Source organism: Paroedura picta, chromosome 1, assembly GCF_049243985.1.
Source record: "Paroedura picta isolate Pp20150507F chromosome 1, Ppicta_v3.0, whole genome shotgun sequence".
Taxonomy (NCBI): Eukaryota; Metazoa; Chordata; class Lepidosauria; order Squamata; family Gekkonidae; genus Paroedura; species Paroedura picta.
In genome coordinates this window covers 27,645,241-27,663,329 of record NC_135369.1, presented here as the reverse complement: position 1 = coordinate 27,663,329, position 18,089 = coordinate 27,645,241, and the positions used below count along the sequence as shown (strand labels likewise).

General features: G+C 48.1%; 2 protein-coding genes across 4 annotated transcripts in view; one reads left to right on the top strand and one right to left on the bottom strand.

The window, feature by feature from the left end:
• The window catches only part of SELENOI (selenoprotein I), a 59,412-nt gene extending 51,304 nt beyond the window's left edge, over window positions 1–8,108 (top strand). The window contains exons 8-10 of one of the 2 annotated variants that reach the window (XM_077330833.1): window positions 665–845; window positions 3,684–3,866; window positions 3,990–8,108. In XM_077330833.1, coding sequence (XP_077186948.1) covers window positions 665–845; window positions 3,684–3,866; window positions 3,990–4,118 — 493 coding nt within the window. In that variant the 3' untranslated portion in view covers window positions 4,119–8,108. The remainder of the gene's footprint in view (window positions 1–664; window positions 846–3,683; window positions 3,867–3,989) is intronic. The other variant, XM_077330842.1, reaches the window with a different exon arrangement.
• A 3,452-nt stretch (window positions 8,109–11,560) lies between these two features.
• Window positions 11,561–17,515, bottom strand: LOC143834221 (sterile alpha motif domain-containing protein 12-like). Of its 2 annotated transcripts, none has more exons than XM_077330865.1 (3): window positions 17,111–17,515; window positions 15,557–15,833; window positions 11,561–12,313 (listed from the first exon to the last, which is right to left on the bottom strand). In XM_077330865.1, exons 1-3 carry the CDS (start codon window positions 17,111–17,113, stop codon window positions 12,282–12,284), a joined length of 312 nt encoding a protein of 103 aa, XP_077186980.1. In that variant the 5' UTR covers window positions 17,114–17,515; the 3' UTR covers window positions 11,561–12,281. The 2 variants fall into 2 exon arrangements, with proteins under 2 accessions (XP_077186980.1, XP_077186970.1); XM_077330855.1 differs by having other exon boundaries at window positions 15,557–16,004; window positions 17,111–17,512.
• Window positions 17,516–18,089: the final 574 nt, after the last annotated feature.

Below are 18,089 nucleotides of genomic sequence, written 5' to 3'. Positions count from 1 at the left end.
AGTTCTCTTTGCTCCTGCCTGAATGCTTCAGGGCCTGCCTGGGAGAGCAGCAGAGATCTGATAGAGGTGGGGTATATAATTAGAAGAAAGGAAAGGGTGCTGTATTTCTATCATTCCGAGCTTCAATGCAGCTGCCTTGTTAGTTTGTTTTTTAAGAAATACTCGCCCTCCCATTGACCGTTTATGCACTGGGAACTTCACTGCCCCAGCTCCCGTGCAGGAGCGCAAATCAGGGGCGGATGAGGCACACCAGGCCAAATGCTCCCCCATGTGGGTGCAGGAAGAGGTGGGGCAACCTGCCACAACTAAAACTCCAGCCTGCAGCCCAGCACGAAACCTCCAGTGCATAAACGGTCATTGTCAGGAAAGTAAAGCATCTTTTCCCAAAAGCTTCCTGATAACATCTTTTCTAAGAGCTGCAAGCAAATTGGTAATAAATGCTGCAGAGGGGGGTCCAGCACTAGAAAGGCCTCATTCCCCATCCTTGTCAGCATCTCCTAACTGGTAAAGACATAGGGATTATGAGCGAAGGCCTCTGATCTTCTCTAGATGCTGCATTTCCAAGCTGTCTTTAGGATTCCCTCAAATCGTTGCTTCCTGCTAGTGCTAAACATTCTCCGCTTCTCACTAATGATGCCAGTTTCTACCCCTTCTTGCTTTTCAGAGCCTACTCAAACAAAACGTTGAAGCACGACTCCTTTTATGAGGCGATGCTGCCTTTCTTCTCGCCAGTGCTGCTCTTCGTCATGTGCACCCTCTGGATCTTCCAGTCGCCGTCGGACATTCTAGAGGCCCACCCTCGACTCTTTTATTTCATGGTCGGGACGGCGTTTGCTAATATCTCGGTAAATCTCCCCTCCCCGCCGTGTGCCGCCCATGTTAAAACCAACCTGCAGGGGCAAATGGCGTTCATCAAAATAGGGCGAATGCCTTGGTTGAGTGTCCAGTTCAAGTGGTGGGGCCAGGAGGGAAAAGGCTGCATCCGAGGATAAAAACGCCCTGCCTAGAGGTGATGGAAAGGACCCTGCACAAGTCAGGCATTTCCGACCTAGGTGTCGCGTTTGCATCCGAGATCACACCTGTTCGTGCTAGCATGTGCCCCACAAGTCTGGGAGATTCTAAGAAATTCAGCACTGAGAATTGGCCGTTTCAGCCCTTTAAGGCTGGGGGTCGGCATCCAGAATGCATGGCTGTCATCAGAAGCTCGGCTTTCCAAAGTGGGCTCATTAGGGCTTCTGGTGGACGGCAGTTTGGGTTCTCCAGATGAAGTCGATTCTACCATCAGACCATGGACCTGCCAAAGGCGGAATTGTCTTTTCCAGGGGTGGGCAAACTGTGGCCCTCCAGATGTCCATGGACTACTACAAGCAACCGCTGGCGGGGGCTCATGGGAATTCATGGACATCTGGAGGGCCACAGTTTGCCCACCCGTGGTCTATTCTGATGGTGCAGGGTCTTCGAGAAAGCTCATTCATGTTGCTACCACCTGGCCCTTTTCTCTGGAGGCCTGAAGGGTTGCTCTGTGGCTGAATAGCAGAGCATCTGCTTCGCATGCAGGAAGTCCCAGGTTCCAGCTTTGGCATCTCTATTATAAAGAATCAGGGAGGAGTTGATATGAAAGACCTGGACTGGCTGCCGGCCTGAGTAGGCAATACTGACCTTAATAGATCTCTGGTTTGATTTTGTTTAAGCTTCACTGGCTCATGTGCATGGTTCATTCTGGAACCTTTGCTTTGCCAAGGAAGTGCTCCTGACCACTGAGACATTTCTCCATTCTCTTTTAAGGGGGGGGGGGAGTTTAGCCAAGTGTGTGGATGATAGGCCTGTCAACAGTTATGAGCCCTGATGGCTTTGTGGAATCTCCATATTCAGAAGCAGTACTGTTCTGGATAGCAGTTGATGAGGAGTCAAGAAAGGGAGAGAAAGCTGTTCGCTTTCGTGCCCAGCTTGAGGCCTGGCTGGAGGAATTTGGTCTCTTTGGGAAATGAGATGCTTGACATGTAACACCACCTCGATCTGTGCCATCAACGCTGTTCCACTGTCTTTTCTGTCTTGCACTTTCATAGCCAAGTCATAGCCAACTTATTTTATTTATTATGGGGTTTATATTCCGCCCTGTTTTCGGAAAACTGGTATGGCTACGGATGAACAGGGGTGGGTTTATCATAACCTGCCTCTGTGTGGCCGCCCTGGGCTTCCTGGTCGCCCATTCAGGTAAAATCCCACTAGGGCTGACCCTGATTTGCTTCTGAGGAAATCAGGCTAGCCTGCGCCATCCCAGCCAAGACGGCACTGCCAGAATTAGAGAAAATCCAGATTTCCTGGGTATACGACTGTAGAATGAATGAAACTGCCTGGTTCCAAGTTCATGCCTCTGGATTCATTGTTGGACTGGCAGTGGCTGTGCGGGGGGGAGGGGGGTCTTCCCCAAAATCTGTAGATGAGTCTTTCTCAACTGGAGTTTCGCAGCCAATGAGAGGCCTGGAGGGGGTGAGGCCCCAGGTGGTCCTGTCCACAGCTCTGCTTCCCAGCCATATTCTGCACAGTCGCACCACTTCAGGGGTTTTTCAAAGCCTGAAGAATGTTTCAGGGGTTTCTCAACAGAAAAAAGGGTGAGAAAGGCTGCTGTAGATGATCAGGAGATGCCAGAGATTGATCTTGGGTACCTTCTGCATGTTAACTTCAGCAGTTCTGCAGAGCCTGTAAAACAGAGTTGCTCTGTCAGGCCTGTGGCTGAGGCCCTGAATTCATATCAGGCATCCAAATCCACCTAATTAAATTCCATTTGAGGGTTTATATTTATATTTATTTATTTTGACCTGTCCTCCCCCCCCCCCTTTTTTTTTTCTTGATAAAGATGTGGCTTTGGGCAAATCAGTTTTTGAGTTTAAAATTGTTTTTTAATTTGATATTTTTAAATTTCAAATTTGGGAAATTTTAAATTGTATGTTTTGAATGAGGCACTCTGCCCTGGGCCTCTAGGAAATGGTAGGCTATGAATGTAAAATAAATAAATGAACAAGCAAAGTCTTCTCCTACTGGGTTTTTGCCCTCTTGGATAGCTGATAACCGTGATTCCAAATAGGCCCGTGCCTATAGATGAACCTGTCTTAACTGCATGGTAGAATTTGGATTCCTTTGGTATTTTCATCCCTGGGAGCATTGCCTTTATTCATGACAAAAATGGTGACTGACAACGAGTCCGCCTTTGGGCTAAATTCTGTGAACTTAAGCAGATTGTGAGTGGATGGGCAGAAGGGATTGTGTCTGAGCTGGGCTCTTGTGACCCTTTCTTGCATGCCCAGGGAAATGCTGATTGTCACTTCGGAGTCAAAAGGTGAATTTCCTCCAGGCCTGAGTGGCCAGGGATTCTGGGTGTTTGGGGGGGAGGGGGCATCATCTGGGCATGAAATTGGGGTTACCGTGGGTGGGCAGGTAGTTGTGAATTTCCTGCATTCTGCAGGGGGTTGGACTAGATCAGAGGTAGTCAACCTGTGGTCTTCCAGATGTTCATGGACTACAATTCCCATGAGCCCCTGCCAGCATTTGCTCATGGGAATTGTAGTCCATGAACGTCTGGAGGACCACAGGTTGACTACCCCTGGACTAGATAACCCTGGAGGTCCCTTCCAACTCTATGATTCTGCATTGGCTTTCAGTGTTTTCTTTTCCGTCCTTTCCAGTGTCGTCTGATTGTCTGCCAGATGAGCAGCACCCGCTGCCAGCCTCTGAACTGGATGCTCCTGCCACTCGCCCTGGTCATCCTGATCATCATGGCCGGGCTAGTACCACAGTACGAAACCCTCCTCCTCTACTTGCTCACTGTCGTCATCACCCTAGCGCACATCCACTATGGAGTCAGCGTGGTAAGTTGGTTTTCACAACATTCACCCACATGGTACTCAGCAGCCATCCAGACTGTCTCCCTTCCCCCCCCCCCCCCCACTTTCAGGCTGATGGATCCTCTGCATTTTCTCGCTCTCCAACAGGTGAACCAACTGAGCAAGCATTTCAACATCCGGCCCTTCTCTTTACGGAAGCCCAACTCGGATTGACTAGACATGGAGGAGGCAGCAGAAGAGGAGAAAGTCAGCCTGCAGTCTGCAGAGGTGCTGTAAATTCAGCCGCCTGTGTAAATAGTCTTCAGCCATCACCATGGAACTAAAATTGACCCAGTTTGGAAGGTCATGGGAAGGGGGTAGAGAACTCAAGAGAGACTGGCAGTAGAGGCCGTTCTTTCCCTGCCCCTTCCATCATGCTACATGAGGAGAAAGAAGCTTCACAGTCTGCATTAGACCAGCAGAATATGCCCCAGGCAACCTGAAGCCCAGGCATATAGGAGCAGTTTCACCTTGAGGAATCCCAAAACAAAAACTAGGCACTAACATTGGCTCAGGAGCCACAGGGCTGCCACAGGACATCCACAGGCAGTGCTGAAGATGTGGCTTCTTGTAATCAAGGGATGAAGGGGTGGACTTCTCCACAGATTCGGTTGTGCCAAGAGGCTTTTGTAGAAAATCCACTGTAGAAGAGGCTTGATGAAAGTAGTTTGGTTGAAGCATGATTCATATACAGAAAGTCCCCCCCCCCCCTGCACACATTCACCATTCTTCCCTTCACCTACTGCCATCGTGGCCCTGCAGATACTGATGTTGCAGAATGCTGTAAACTCCGATGTATCTGGAAGGGTTGCCATCCCACCAGATGCGAGTAAACACACTTGGAGCGCAAGGTACTTCGGTGAAGTAGTCAGATCCTCCGACATTGTTTACAGCAAGGTTTTTTGTTTTGTTTATGGTGTGTGCTGTTAACTATCTTGTGATAATGTGTACACTCACAACTACAATATTGCGATATTGGGAGACTGTTTGGGCAGGCACATTAAGTGTACGTACACAAACCTTCCTGGTACTGTGTTGTTCTAGTACGGGGAGAGGAGACGATTAATTTGTGTCCTCTTTTCTTGGGGGACGGGATAGAAAAAATGCAAAAGAGAAACTCATTTCAGAACCCATCTTTAGGAGACCCCCCTCTAACCCCATGGCTTTTTTCTGTTTCTCCCAACGGGCAATGTTGTGTTCAACCATTTCTTAATCCTGTCGACAACTGAAGTGGTGGTGAAGATTCAAGTGCTGATTTTTCTTTCTCTTCTGTTACTTTATTTAATAGAGAATAGTTTATTTTTATTTTATTATTGTGCTTGTATGAAGGGTGCAGCCTAAACCCAAGTTCCTTGGAAAGGCCTCACCTGGAAGAAATGAAGCGCAGAAGCGGAGGATGCTCATAATATATAATTTGCAGCAGGGTAAAAGTTTCACATTCTGAAACAAAAGCAGCATCCAGCTTGGAATACCCTTCTTGTGTGGGCGAGATATATTTCTATAGGAAAAAAACAACAATTGTGAAATTGCTATTTAACTTTTTTTTCTTTTGTAAACTTGAATCATTATGTCAAGCAAGGAGTTAAGCTGCGTAAAACCCAGGAAACCATTCTTAGCTCACTTTTCTTTTCTTTTTTCTGTATATAGATTTTTTAAAAATTAAGTTTGGCCACAGATTCTGTTTGTAATGTTTAATGTGCAAGAGAAGAGCAGATTCTGATAATTACTGGTACAATTTGCAAAAAAAAAAAAAAAAGGAGCCAGGGCAAGGAGAAAGAGGCATGGATGACGAAACATATTCTGATTTTGCTTGTATCGTGAATGTGGAGGTGAGAAAAGGGATTTCCTTCCCCTTTCTCACTGGATTTGGCACAGGAAAAGTAGTGTACAGAGAGAACTAGATGTGTTTGAACAGCTGTCAATTGCACCTTGAAGAAAATATAGTTAAAATCTTCTAGAGCCGTATTGCCCAGCTCTGGAGGCTGGAACATGGCTTTTGTGTGTGCATGTGTATTTGTGTGTTGAATCATTGCAGGAATGCTTGGTCCCCTTTCTCTTGCTTTTGAAGCAGGGCTTGTCTAACTGGTGGTTCCAGGGCAGCATTCTGGAGGCTGCTGCCTTGTACAGAACCTCTGGATAGAAAATTGGCTTTTCACGGAAGCCAGAGGTTCAATAGGAAGGAGTGTATCACCTGCATGCAAAACCCTGACTTGATGATGTTGTACGTAAATTCTTCCCTCAGTGACTGCCTGGAAGCATAGCCCATTATTACCCAGGCTCAAGTTGCGCATGCCCATTGATGCGCCAGGACAAGGTTCAACTTGACAACGTTACTGTGCTGAAGTTCCTGGCTTATCCTTCCATCTTAACCCCTGGTTCTACTTTTCTGCCTGTCTGAGTTTCTCAATAATAAGGAAATTGGTGCCTTAAATGCCTTGCCTCGAGCTGAGGAAAGAAGTCAGCTGTCTTAAAAAAAACATTTTTTTTAACTTGCTGTCCAAGCTAAAGGCGTAAGGATAGTATCTTCTGATGTGAAAATAGGGAGGATGAATTTCATTTGTGCTGGTTTTGTCTTAATTGTAGTAACATTGAAAGCATTATTGCAGATTTAATGGGAATCAAATGCACCAGGGTTTTTTTTGTCTCTAGTGTTTGTAACAAGTGTGCGTGTGCGTGTGTGCACGCGTGTGTGCGCGTGTTGTAAGTATTCTTAAAATAAAGGTATTGCGTACAGCAGGGGGTGACTGTGCGTTCTGCCCCTCTGCCCCCTGCACCCACAGGAATTTGCAAAAGTCCGAAAGATGTTCTGAGTCTTCTCTGCTTCCTGGATTCCCTCTGTAAGTGGCATTTTTCTCTCTCTGTGAGGCTGAGGCCCATATTTTGCTCCATCTGGTGCTCCCTTTCCTCACCATTTGCAGCAACTGCTCCATCCTGCAGCTTTTTTTTTTTTTTTTTGTGGTTTCATGCACTGCCCCCTCAAGAGCTGCTTTGACTCTCAGGGCCCTCCTCCAAAATGGTTCTCGAAGACAGTGGTCTCCGGGCAGAAGGCCAGCTGCAGGGCAGATGCCTCATCAGCATCCTGCAGGATCCTAGCTGTGGAGCCAGAGCTGGGACTAGGAATGTGCTCCAGTGAAGCTTGCAGAGGAGTGAGAGGCCTGACCTAGTCCAGAAAGTTTCTGCAGCATGCAATTCCCACTTCTGACTTGGAGGTAAGAACTGCATAAGGAACGGCCAGCTACGCTTAGTCAGCTGGCCTACAAACCTGGTCGCTTCTTAGTTGGTGCCTTCTTTGTTGGTGCCCTCACTTGTAGAGTGGAGCCTGATCGTGTGGATCAGGTTGTTCTGGGGCTGGAGGCACGTTCTCCCATTAGGAAATGCAGGCATTTCAGGCTTTGGCTTCCGCCTGTATAGCAAGAGGTTACACTTGGCCTCCCTCTGAAGCTGGATGTATCATGGGAAAGAGGTGCTTCTCTGTGTTCTAGCAAGGACCACAGAGGTTGCTTCTTGGGAGAGCCGCCATGCTGAAAAGGTTTCATTGCTGGTTGGAAGTCCTTTTCTCTGCGCAGGAAAGAGACCTTGTCTTGCTTGCATTCTGAGTAAGCCCTGTCAGGAAGCAGGTGTCAGCTCACTCGCAAATTCTGGATTTTCCTTGTTTTTTGTGGGAGAGGGTCTTTTCTTTGTCTTGGCTTTTTTGAAAAGCTTATTTGCAGATCATTGCCTGAAAGACGGACTCGTTTTCCAACCGAGCGTACTTGGAAGAGCCAAATCTGGCTCATGTCCCTTCCCTTCCCCCCTGGGAGAAATGTACATCTGAGCCCTGATTTAGAATTTGGCTTTTCCAGTGCTCCCTCGGTCTTTTGTTCTTTCTGCCTGGAGGGGCTTACCACAGTCTTAAGGCAAAGGATTCTCTAATTTGTATTTTGCAAGTCTGCCAGGCTTTGACTGGCTGCATCCATACAAACTGACTGTACAGATTATTATTAGGGGAAGAAAACTACTATAGGAAGTGTGCGGGGGTGGGGGTGGGGGGGCTCCCAGCTCTCCACACTTCTCGTCTGGAGTCATACCTGTCTTATACATGTATTATTGGGAGGTTTGACTGTCTTACAATGGGCTTGGATTCTGATCTATGAAATGATATTACTGGTAAATATTTATTGTATTAAAAAAAACAAAAACCTTACATTGAAAATAAACTACAATAAAAAATTTTCCAAGCTTTTTAAATATCTCTCTTCTGGCCTCTGAAGGTGTTTCTGTTGAATTCGTAAAGCAACTGCTTTGAAGGGTAAAGCCGGAGTGGCACATGGCATAGGTGAGCCTATACAGCTGGAGAAGAATGGAGAAATATCGCCAAGAACAGGCTGAGTTTCTAGGGGTTGAGGAGGGTAGGGATTCCCAATCACGGGTCTGCACCCTTTCGCCTCCTGCCTTAATGGACTCGACCAAAAGCCAGGGTACCAGCCACTTCCATTGCTCCCCTCCTGAGCATGAGTGAGTTCTCTGGGAGGGGGGCAGAGCCTGCACACGTATTCTCACCTTCAGCCACCTCCTGTCTCCCCCAAATACATGGTTAACACACATGGTGATGTCATTTCCTGGGCGGGCGTGTGTTTGTGGCAGGGAGACATGGTGAGCTGACATCACTTCCTGGGCTCCTCGAATCCTGAAAAATTATTTCAGGGGCTCCTCCATGGTCAAAAGCTTGAAAAAGGGTGGCCTAAGGGATAGATAGACATAGGTAGTGTATATGTAGGCTCCTTGGACTTGTTTTTTTATGAGAATTTATATGCTGCCTCTCCTCCTCCTCAGAATGTATTGGTTGAACAAGGAGTGCAGTCAAATTGCACAGTGATTTCAAGTGACCCAGATAACATTTTGGCCGTGGGCCACTACTTATTCTTTATTCCACCGTACTCCATCTCCTGCTCCTAACGGGCAGCTGTAACACAGCAGTGACTCCTGAACACTAGCGGTTCCTTCAAGGAATCTAGATTAGCAACTGCACCTGTTTAGCAGTCAAGACGTAAGCCTTACCAAAGTGCTCCAGTAAATATCCTTCAATTGTGTCATTGATAACCATGGATTTTCCCCTCCGCTTAAATGGGGCCATGCCAAGTGCAAGCCAAAAACATTAGCAAAATGTACACCTGGTAGGCAAGAATGTTAATGGAAAGTGCCATCAAATTGCATCTGATTACCCAGCTGAGTGTTCAAAGCAAGAGATGAGCAGAGGTAGCTTGCCGTTGCCTGCCTCTGCACCATAGCGCTGGACTTCTTGGGTGTTTTCCCATCAAAGTCCTCACCAGGGTTGACCCAGTTTAGCATCTGAGATCTGATGAGATCAGGTTAGCCTGGACTATCCAGATTAGGATTGCATTAAGGTATTTTACATTATTTCAATTGAAGTAGCTCTCAGCACTTTCCTTCATGGGATCATAGAGTTAGAAGGGACCTCCAGGGTTATCTAATCCAACCCCCTACAGAATGCAGGAAATTCACAACTACCTGCCCACCCACAGTGACCCCAATTTCATGTCCAGATGATGCCTCCCCCCAAAAATCCAGCCAATCTGGCCTGGAGGAAATTTGCTTTTTGATCCCATCTGCCTGAGTTCACAGAATCAGGATTTCTGTCAGATGACTGTCTAGCCTCTGCTTTAACACTTCCGAAGAAAGAGAATTCACCACCTCCCAAGGAAACCTGTTCCACTGAGGAACTGCTCTGTCAGGAACTTCTTCTGGATGTTTAGCCAAAAACGCTCTTGAATTAATTTCATCCCACTGGTTCTGGTCCCAACCCCCTGGGGCAACAGAAAACGACTCTGCTCCCTCCTTCATAACATGGTTTTAAAATAATTTGAGAACTTTGATACGCATTACAGTTGCCTCCACATGGAGCTGTTGCTCTCACTTGCCGTCCAAACTGGACTTGGACCATTTTCACATGGTCATCCTCTTTAAAAGTTCCACTGGATTTTTCCTGCTTTGCAACCTTCCCCACACCTGTATTGACACAATTTTTTTTGGAAGGACTGCAATTAAAAAACCTTGGCAGGCAGTATGGACGGGGAGGGTGCATTTTTAAGATACTCCCATATTTTTTCCTTGCCCTACCCCCCTACGGCAGCCACGGACACACCATGCCACAGGAGAACTTTATTAATTGGCCATTGATAGATCACTACAGCACAGTAATATCATAATCTAGTCCAACCATTTATTGTCCTCTAGTGCAGGCGTAGTCAACCTGTGGTCCTCCAGATGTTCATGGACTGCAATTCCCATGAGCTCCTCCCAGCAAACGCAATTGTAGTCCATGAACATCTGGAGGACCACAGGTTGACTACCCCTGCTCTGGTTAACTAACAAGAAGCAGCAGTACTAGATCCACTGCTTGGTAACTTGATTAATGATTTGGAGTTGGGAGTCAGCAGTTGAGTGGCTAAGCCTGCAGATGACATGAAGTTGCTCAAGATGGCGAGAATCAGGGAAGACTGTGAGGCTGGATGATTGGGCATCCAAGTGGCAAATGACGTTCAGCGTGGCAAATGCACAGGTAATGCACATTGAAGCCAAAAATCCTAACTATAAATATACGTTAATAGGGTCACAGCTGGCAGTAACTGAGATCTTGGGAGTCGTGGTAGGTAACTCACTGAAGATGTCGGTGTGTGGCAGCAATAAAAAGGTGCTGGAAATCATTAGGAAGGGAGCTGCAAATAAACCAGCCAGTATCATGATAAAGGTAAAGGTATCCCCTGTGCAAGCACTGGGTCATGTCTGACCCTTGGGGTGATGCCCTCTAGCGTTTTCATGGCAGACTCAATACGGGGTGGTTGGCCAGTGCCTTCCCCAGTCATTACCGTTTACCCCCCCCCCCCCAGCAAGCTGGGTACTCATTTTACTGACCTCGGAAGGATGGAAGGCTGAGTCAACCTTGAGCCAGCTGCTGGGATTGAACTCCCAGCCTCATGGGCAGACAGCTTCAGACAGCATTTCTGCTGCCTTACCACCCTGTGCCACAAGAGGCTCTTAGTATCATGATGCCCCTGAATAAATTGGGAGTACTCTGTACAGTTCTTGCCACTGAATTTCAAAAGCATTTCTATAGTATTGGAAAATATGTAGAAAGGGGCAACTAAACATGGTCAAAGAAATGGAATACCTTCCCTACTGAAGACACTTATCCTGGATAGATATTTATCCTGGATGCTTTAGGCTGATCCTGCATTGAGACTAGATGGCCTGCATGGCCCCTTCCAACTCTATGATTCTGAAAGGTTAGGGTTCTTTGCCTTGGAGAAATGACTGACAGGTCACATGACAGGCTTACAAAATATTCATGGGGTAGAGAAAAGTACTTTTCTCCCTTTCTCCTAATGCAAGAGCTTGTGGGCACTCAAATTAATGAGCAGTAGGTAAATGTTCTTAACTCTGAAGTCTTTGTTCTCTGAAGTCTTGGTTCTCATGTCAGTTTTTAGCCTTTTTGAGCCCTTTGTCTCTGTAACAGAAAGGGCGAAAGACTAACTCTTACAACAGGCAAATGCAAGGAGTACCAGCACCAACTTTTGAAACCTACCAGGGGAGAATGATGTCTCCCAATCCTAGCCTGGAAATGTGGTTTAGAAGGAGGATACCATGATCAATGGTACCAAAAAGCACTGGAAGGTCTACCCTACCCACAGAAATCCTAGATCAGTGGTTCTCAACCTTCCTAATGCCGCAACCCTTTAATACAGTTCCTCATGTTGTGGTGACCCCCAACCATAAAATTATGCAAGTGTTCTTTCACAGAATTTAAACCGAAACTGACCAATGGTGTGAAGATCCATTGTTCATTATTGTATATAAATTTTTGTATATAATTTTTGTATATTGTATATAAATATACATTATTGTATATAAATGTTTTCCCAGGGTTTCTCAGTTCAATTCTGCCTCTTGTCCCACCATGCTGATCTCGCTCTTTTCCGCTGCTCCAGACAGATGAACGCTCTATCTCGATCTACCCCGGCCAAGCTGCTCACCCTCCGCAACCCCTGTGAAAGGGTTGTTCGACCCCCCAAGGGGTCCCGACCCCCAGGTTGAGAACCACTGCCCTAGAGGGACATGAAAGTTCAAACAGGAAAGGCACCTTTTCCAAATCATCAAAACCCATTTTACGCAGCTGTGTGATTATGCATAGCTTCCTCAAACCACACAAGAGTCTCCTTCCTTCCTAGAGAAAATCCCTGTCTCCTGGTGAATGAGGTATTGTTAGATGAGGCCTGAAGTCCAGCAGCTTCCAGCCCCCCCCCACCCCCGCATCCTGTAGTCTTTAATCCTTGCATGATAGCAGCACTTGGATCCACAACTTTGCACATCCTAAGCTGAGCTGCCCACTCTCTCCGAAACTCCTCATTCAGCTGCAGGCAGTTCTGAGTCACTCCCTGTAAAAAGAAAGTGAAAAAACTTTATTCCAAAGTCCCACACTGGCCAAGCATGTTGAGGAACAACTAAAACCAATGGTTGTGTGGGAGCCGGAACCAAGGGTGGCCTCACCAGCCAGTGGAAACTGGAAGCAGCCCCATTTGAGTGTGGAGCTTTGGCCTGGTGTAGCATATTCCTGGCAAATAGATGGGGAAGAAATGGAGATAGTGACAGATTTTATTTTCCTGGGCTCCAAGATCACTGCAGATGGGGACTGCAGCAAAGAAATTAAAAGACGCTTGCTCCTGGGGAGGAAAGCTATGGCAAATCTAGACAGCATCCTAAAAAGCAGAGACGTCACCCTGCCAACAAAAGTGCGTTTAGTCAAGGCTATGGTCTTCCCAGTTGCAATGTATGGCTGCGAAAGTTGGACCATAAGGAAGGCCGAGCGTCAAAGAATTGAGGCTTTTGAACTCTGGTGCTGGAGAAGACTCTTGCGAGTCCCTTGGACTGCAAGGCGAACAAACCGGTCAGTCCTAGAGGAGATCAGCCCTGACTGCTCTTTAGAAGGCCAGATCCTGAAGATGAAACTCAAATACTTTGGCCACCTCATGAGAAGGAAGGACTCCCTGGAGAAGAGCCTAATGCTGGGAGCGATCGAGGGCAAAAGAAGAAGGGGACGACAGAGAATGAGGTGGCTGGATGGAGTCACTGAAGCAGTCGGTGCGAGCTTAAATGGACTCCGGGGAATGGTAGAGGACAGGGAGGCCTGGAGGATCATTGTCCATGGGGTCGCGATGGGTCGGACACGACTTCGCACCTAACAACAACAAGCATATTTAAGGGGGCAGAGTGGTGAGCTGGTAGAATGGCATGTACCATTTCAGATGTGTTTACTTCAGACTTCCCTTCCACTAACAATGGGAGGTGGAAACCTAGCACAGCTTGCAGTTAAGCTAAAACCTTCCACTCTGTGCTAATGTGAGGGTGGGGGGAGTTACAAAAGGGAGTATGAAACGCGTGACTCTCCCCCTGCAGCCTGAAATGGTATAGTCATTTCGACCTCTTATATAGAGACCAGGTCTTTACAAGCAAAAGATTAAGCAAAAGGGGAAGGGTGGGGAAGAAGCCTTGTTTGAAAGTTCTCGGAATTGGGCAAGAGCACAAACTGGCTTGGCAGGTTCTCTGGGGTGCTGCTTTGAGGGTGCCTTCGAAAGCATGCTGGTTTCCAAGCAGGCGGGGCCTTGGAACTGCTCTGGGTTAGTCTCACCTGCGGATGCCACGCTAGTCCGTCACCGGCAAAACAGAAGGTCGCCACAAAGAAGGAACAATGACTAATACTAGAGGCTAGATATCAGGAAAAGGTTTTTTCACAGTCAGAGTCGTTCAGCAGTGGAATAGGCTGCCTAAGGAGGTGGTGAGCTCCCCCTCACTGGCAGTCTTCAAGCAAAGGTTGGATACACACTTTTCTTGGATGTTTTAGGATGCTTTGGGCTGATCCTGCATTGAGCAGGGGGTTGGACTAGATGGCCTGTGTGGCCCCTTCCAACTCTATGATTCTAATAGCCTCAAGCATGATTTCTGGACAACTTTGAGGGATGTTCCTTGGATTTTTTGTTTTTTACTGTAGAAAGGCACTGCTGTCTTTATTCTGTAACCAGCACAAGACAAAAGCATTGCTAGGCATTCTTTAGGACAAACAAAAAGAGCCCCACAGAACTGAGAGCCCCCATCAGAGCCAGTTGGAGGTATCAGGGCAACTTGTGCATGGTGTACTCGTCACCACAGGGGCCTGTGCTGCCCCAGCTGGTCTCCATGTCAAGCCCCTGAGACATAATATTGAGAGGTTGTTGATAATAGCACACAAATTTAGGACATTCCTTTCTCCCCTTGTGGCTGGGCATGAGCCTAGCCCCTGTCGTGTTTCAGGAGTGCCTTGCTTGTGCTGTCCCAAAGGACTGTACCACCCGCCCCCCCAGGGACACTATGATCAACCAATTCCAAGAAATTGGTGATCCCTGGCCCAAAATAAGTATGTCTAGCCTCAATCAGGGCCGGGGCCTTTTCAGTCCTGGCTCCGACCTGATGGAATGAGCTTCTGGAAGAGATAAGGGCCCTGATGGAAGGGTGTCAGTTCCGCAGGGCCTGTAAACAGAGCCACCCCTAAGGGCCCTGACGAAACTGGGTTAGTTTTGCAAGGCATGTAAAATGGAGCTCAACCACCAGGCACCAGGTGTGCTTGGCCCGCAGCTGGGAAGTGTTCCCTCCCTCCCCCTGGTGGCCGGAACGGTTTTCCGGGGCCGAGTGTATTTCCCAGCCCTGAAAAAGCGCTCCCTCCCCCCCCCCCCCCGGCAGCCAGAAGGCTCCCTCACCCCCTCCCTGCCCTGGTGGTGGGCCTCTTACCTGGGGCCCCGCAAGGCAGAAAGTCACAGGGCGTGCCTGGCTCTAGCAGCCAGGCACTTCTGTGAGGCAAGGGGTGAGGGCTTGGTGAGGGAGGGTGGGAGCTGTAGGGGCAGGGCCAATCAGGGTGCAGCTAGCTGCACCCTGAGTGGCCCTATTCCAACTCGGACAGCTGGACCATTCATCCCTGTGTACTGGCGATGGCTGCAGCCAAAGAATGACCTTTCAAAATCCACACAGCCAATCACATGTCCAGTGGCTAATCAGAAGCCTTGCGGTACAAAACCACACCGGGCTCCACCCACCTTCTTAAAACCCTTGTCAACGACCAGGACAGGTCTTGACAGATGCTACGGCACCCACAGGCACTAAGGTGGGGCCCTTGATCTATGCTGTCAGGGGCTCATGGGAACTGTAGTCCATGGACATCTAGAGAGACAGAGTTTGGCCACTCCTGATCTATAGTAAACTCCCTGCCCCTTCCTTGCTCCACTCTACAGTTTTGTTGCTTCGGTCAGGATTACCAGGGTGGCCACAGTAGCTGATGATGCGAGATTGGACCATGGGAGGCCGAGGGCTGAATCTGCACTGCACACACTGATGTCCTTGGGCCGGTCCCTCTCTCACCCTGGTATCCAGTGCAGGATGTTTGTTCGAATAAAATCTTGGAGGGGGAATGAGGTGGACAACTTTGGGGACAACATTGGAGATCAAAGAGGGGTCTACCTGTCTAAATTTTAAAAATTGTGGCATCACTCGGATTTCCCCCACACCCCCATCCCTTTCAAATCAGGGGTGGCCTTGCTTCCCAACCAGTCTAACAGATGTCTGCAGAGCTCGAACTTGATAAGGGAGACTCTCACCATCTGTAATGTCCAGCAAGTCTTCCATTTCCTGCTGAATGCGGAGGCGGAGGATTTCATGCAGCAGCTGCTGGCGTAGTCTCTGTGGCGCTATCCCCATGCGCTCCATCGTCCCCTCCGTCAGCCGCAGCAGGGCCTTGCCAGAGATGGCGTGGTCGCTCGCTGCCTCCAGCAGGGGCCCCCCATGAGCCCCCACGGGTCTGCTGTCCAGCCAGGCACACACCTCCGATACTGTCCACTGGGCCACGGACCGCTTCGTCTGATCATCTTCCGAGCCCTGCAACGCATCCATCTCTTTCGAAGTCCATCTTTCCCTTTGGGTACCATATGTGTTCCGTGCCATGGTGCATATTTGCGTGTCGCTGGACATTACGTTCTTTTTCAGCTACAGCAGTAGTTGCAATTGGAGTGTCCTCTGTGGGCAGGCCGATCCGGGTGCAAATGACTTCTACAGCACAAAAGGCAATCGTGTGTGGATGCAGTGCGAATGGAGGCTCTGCAGCCTTGGGGGTGCCCCATTAGCTCTGCTTGCCCAAGAGTCACACCTGCCTCTGTCCCCTTCTTTGCCCTAAACTCAAAAGCCCTAACCTTGAAGTAGCATTTTTAAACTGCAGGGGGGAAGTATGAGCTAACAAACAAATCAAGAGGAGGTGAAGATGGGAGGTGGTTGACTTTATATTCATCACGGAAGTCTGGAACTAACAAAACATACCTCAGCATTAATTTTTATGAGTCAAACCTCACTTTATGCCTCTGAGGTCATGCTTTCTGACTCATGAAAATGTAAGTAAATTTTGTTAGCCCTTATTAACCTACTGGCTTCCTGTTGTATTTTGTTGCTACAAACAGACTGAAATGGCTACCCCCTTCCTTCCTTCCTTCCTTCCTTCCTTCCTTCCTTCCTTCCTTCCTTCCTTCCTTCCTTCCTTCCTTCCTTCCTTCCTTCCTGACCTTGAATAGTCACATCTCAGCCTAACCTACCTCACAAGGTTGTTGTGAGGATACAACAGAGAAAACTGTAACTCAATTTGGGTGCCCAGTTTAGAGAATGGTCTATAAAGGAAGCAAATAGATAAAATTATGGTCTCCTTCTGAAGCTCTGATACCCTAATTTTCTCTTCTCACTTCAATAAAGCTATCCTGCCCACCCACCCCCATGCTCACACAGGCCAGATTTTCATTATTTGAAAATTCAGTGTAAAAACACTGGTATTTTGTCAACACAGCTACTTTGGTGGGAGAATTTGTGCCAAAATTAGATACAAATTATCACACTGGCAGCACCAGAAGCCACAATCGGTGGCTGCTCAGCTGTGGCCAGCTGTGCATGCGCCCCTGCTGCTGCCATGTGCAGAATCGGCCATGGTTTAATCACTTCATCGTGGCTTGGGGCAGGGGGCGCAAGCCATCTAGTTAGAGTGGCCACAAGTGTAGAATGACACCGCTAACTAGAACACCAACTGGCTTCTTCTGAAGCCTGAGGGTTCTTTCGACTGACATATGAAAACAGACAAGGCATGTTACACAAGTACATCCAGCACATTACACACTCACCATCCAGTAGAGTTTAGTGGTGTTAGAAAAGATCCTTGTCGCCAATATTCTTGTGTTCCCTTTGGCTGGCTGGGCACCCGGAGAGATGAGAGCTCAGGCACAGCTGGCATCCAATCCACCCCCTTGGGATTCATGTGCAGCCTCTGCTCTGAAACAGAAACTCCCAGCCCTCGTGCCGGTCTCCAGGGAAGTGATCTCAGCTCTCTTTCCTTCCCCTGCTCCCCATTGCTCCTCCTCTTCAAGCCTCAACAAGACCCTGGGTTCCTGGCCTGCAGCCAACAAACCCGCACACAGAGATGCAGTGCAAGTGGTAGTGAAGACTAAGACAGAAATCCAAGCACACACACACACACACACACACACACCCCTGACACACTCATTTGCCTAAGCTGATATATCCTTTTGCAGACAAACATCCTGCTGGTTTCACTTAGGCATGCTCTTTCTGTAGGCAAGCCCTGGAACAGGGTGTGTGTGTGTATAAGCAGAATGTGATAAGCCTTCCCTCTCCAACTCTGGTTAAACTTTAGAAGGGGAGGTGCCAGAACTCACATCAGACTCTGAGCTGGAAGCTTTGCCCACATCATACAGGAATGTGGAACAGACTAGGACTACTTTCAGTTGTCAACAGGCTGGTGTGGGTTTTCCAGGTTGTGTGGCCCTGATTGTGTAGTTGCGGTCCCTGATGTTTTGCCAGTAACTATGGCTGGCATCTTCAGAGGTTGTTGTTGTTGTTAGGTGCGAAGTCGTGTCCGACCCATCGCGACCCCATGGACAATGATCCTCCAGGCCTTCCTGTCCTCTACCATTCCCCGGAGTCCATTTAAGTTTGCTCATGGGAATTGTAGTCCATGAACATCTGGAGGACCACAGGTTGACTACCCCTGCTTTATAGTAAAGTCTTTAAAGTCTGCTGTTTCACTCATTTGTTTGTTTGTTTTGGATTTATACCCCGCCTCTCTTGACAAATGTCGCCTCG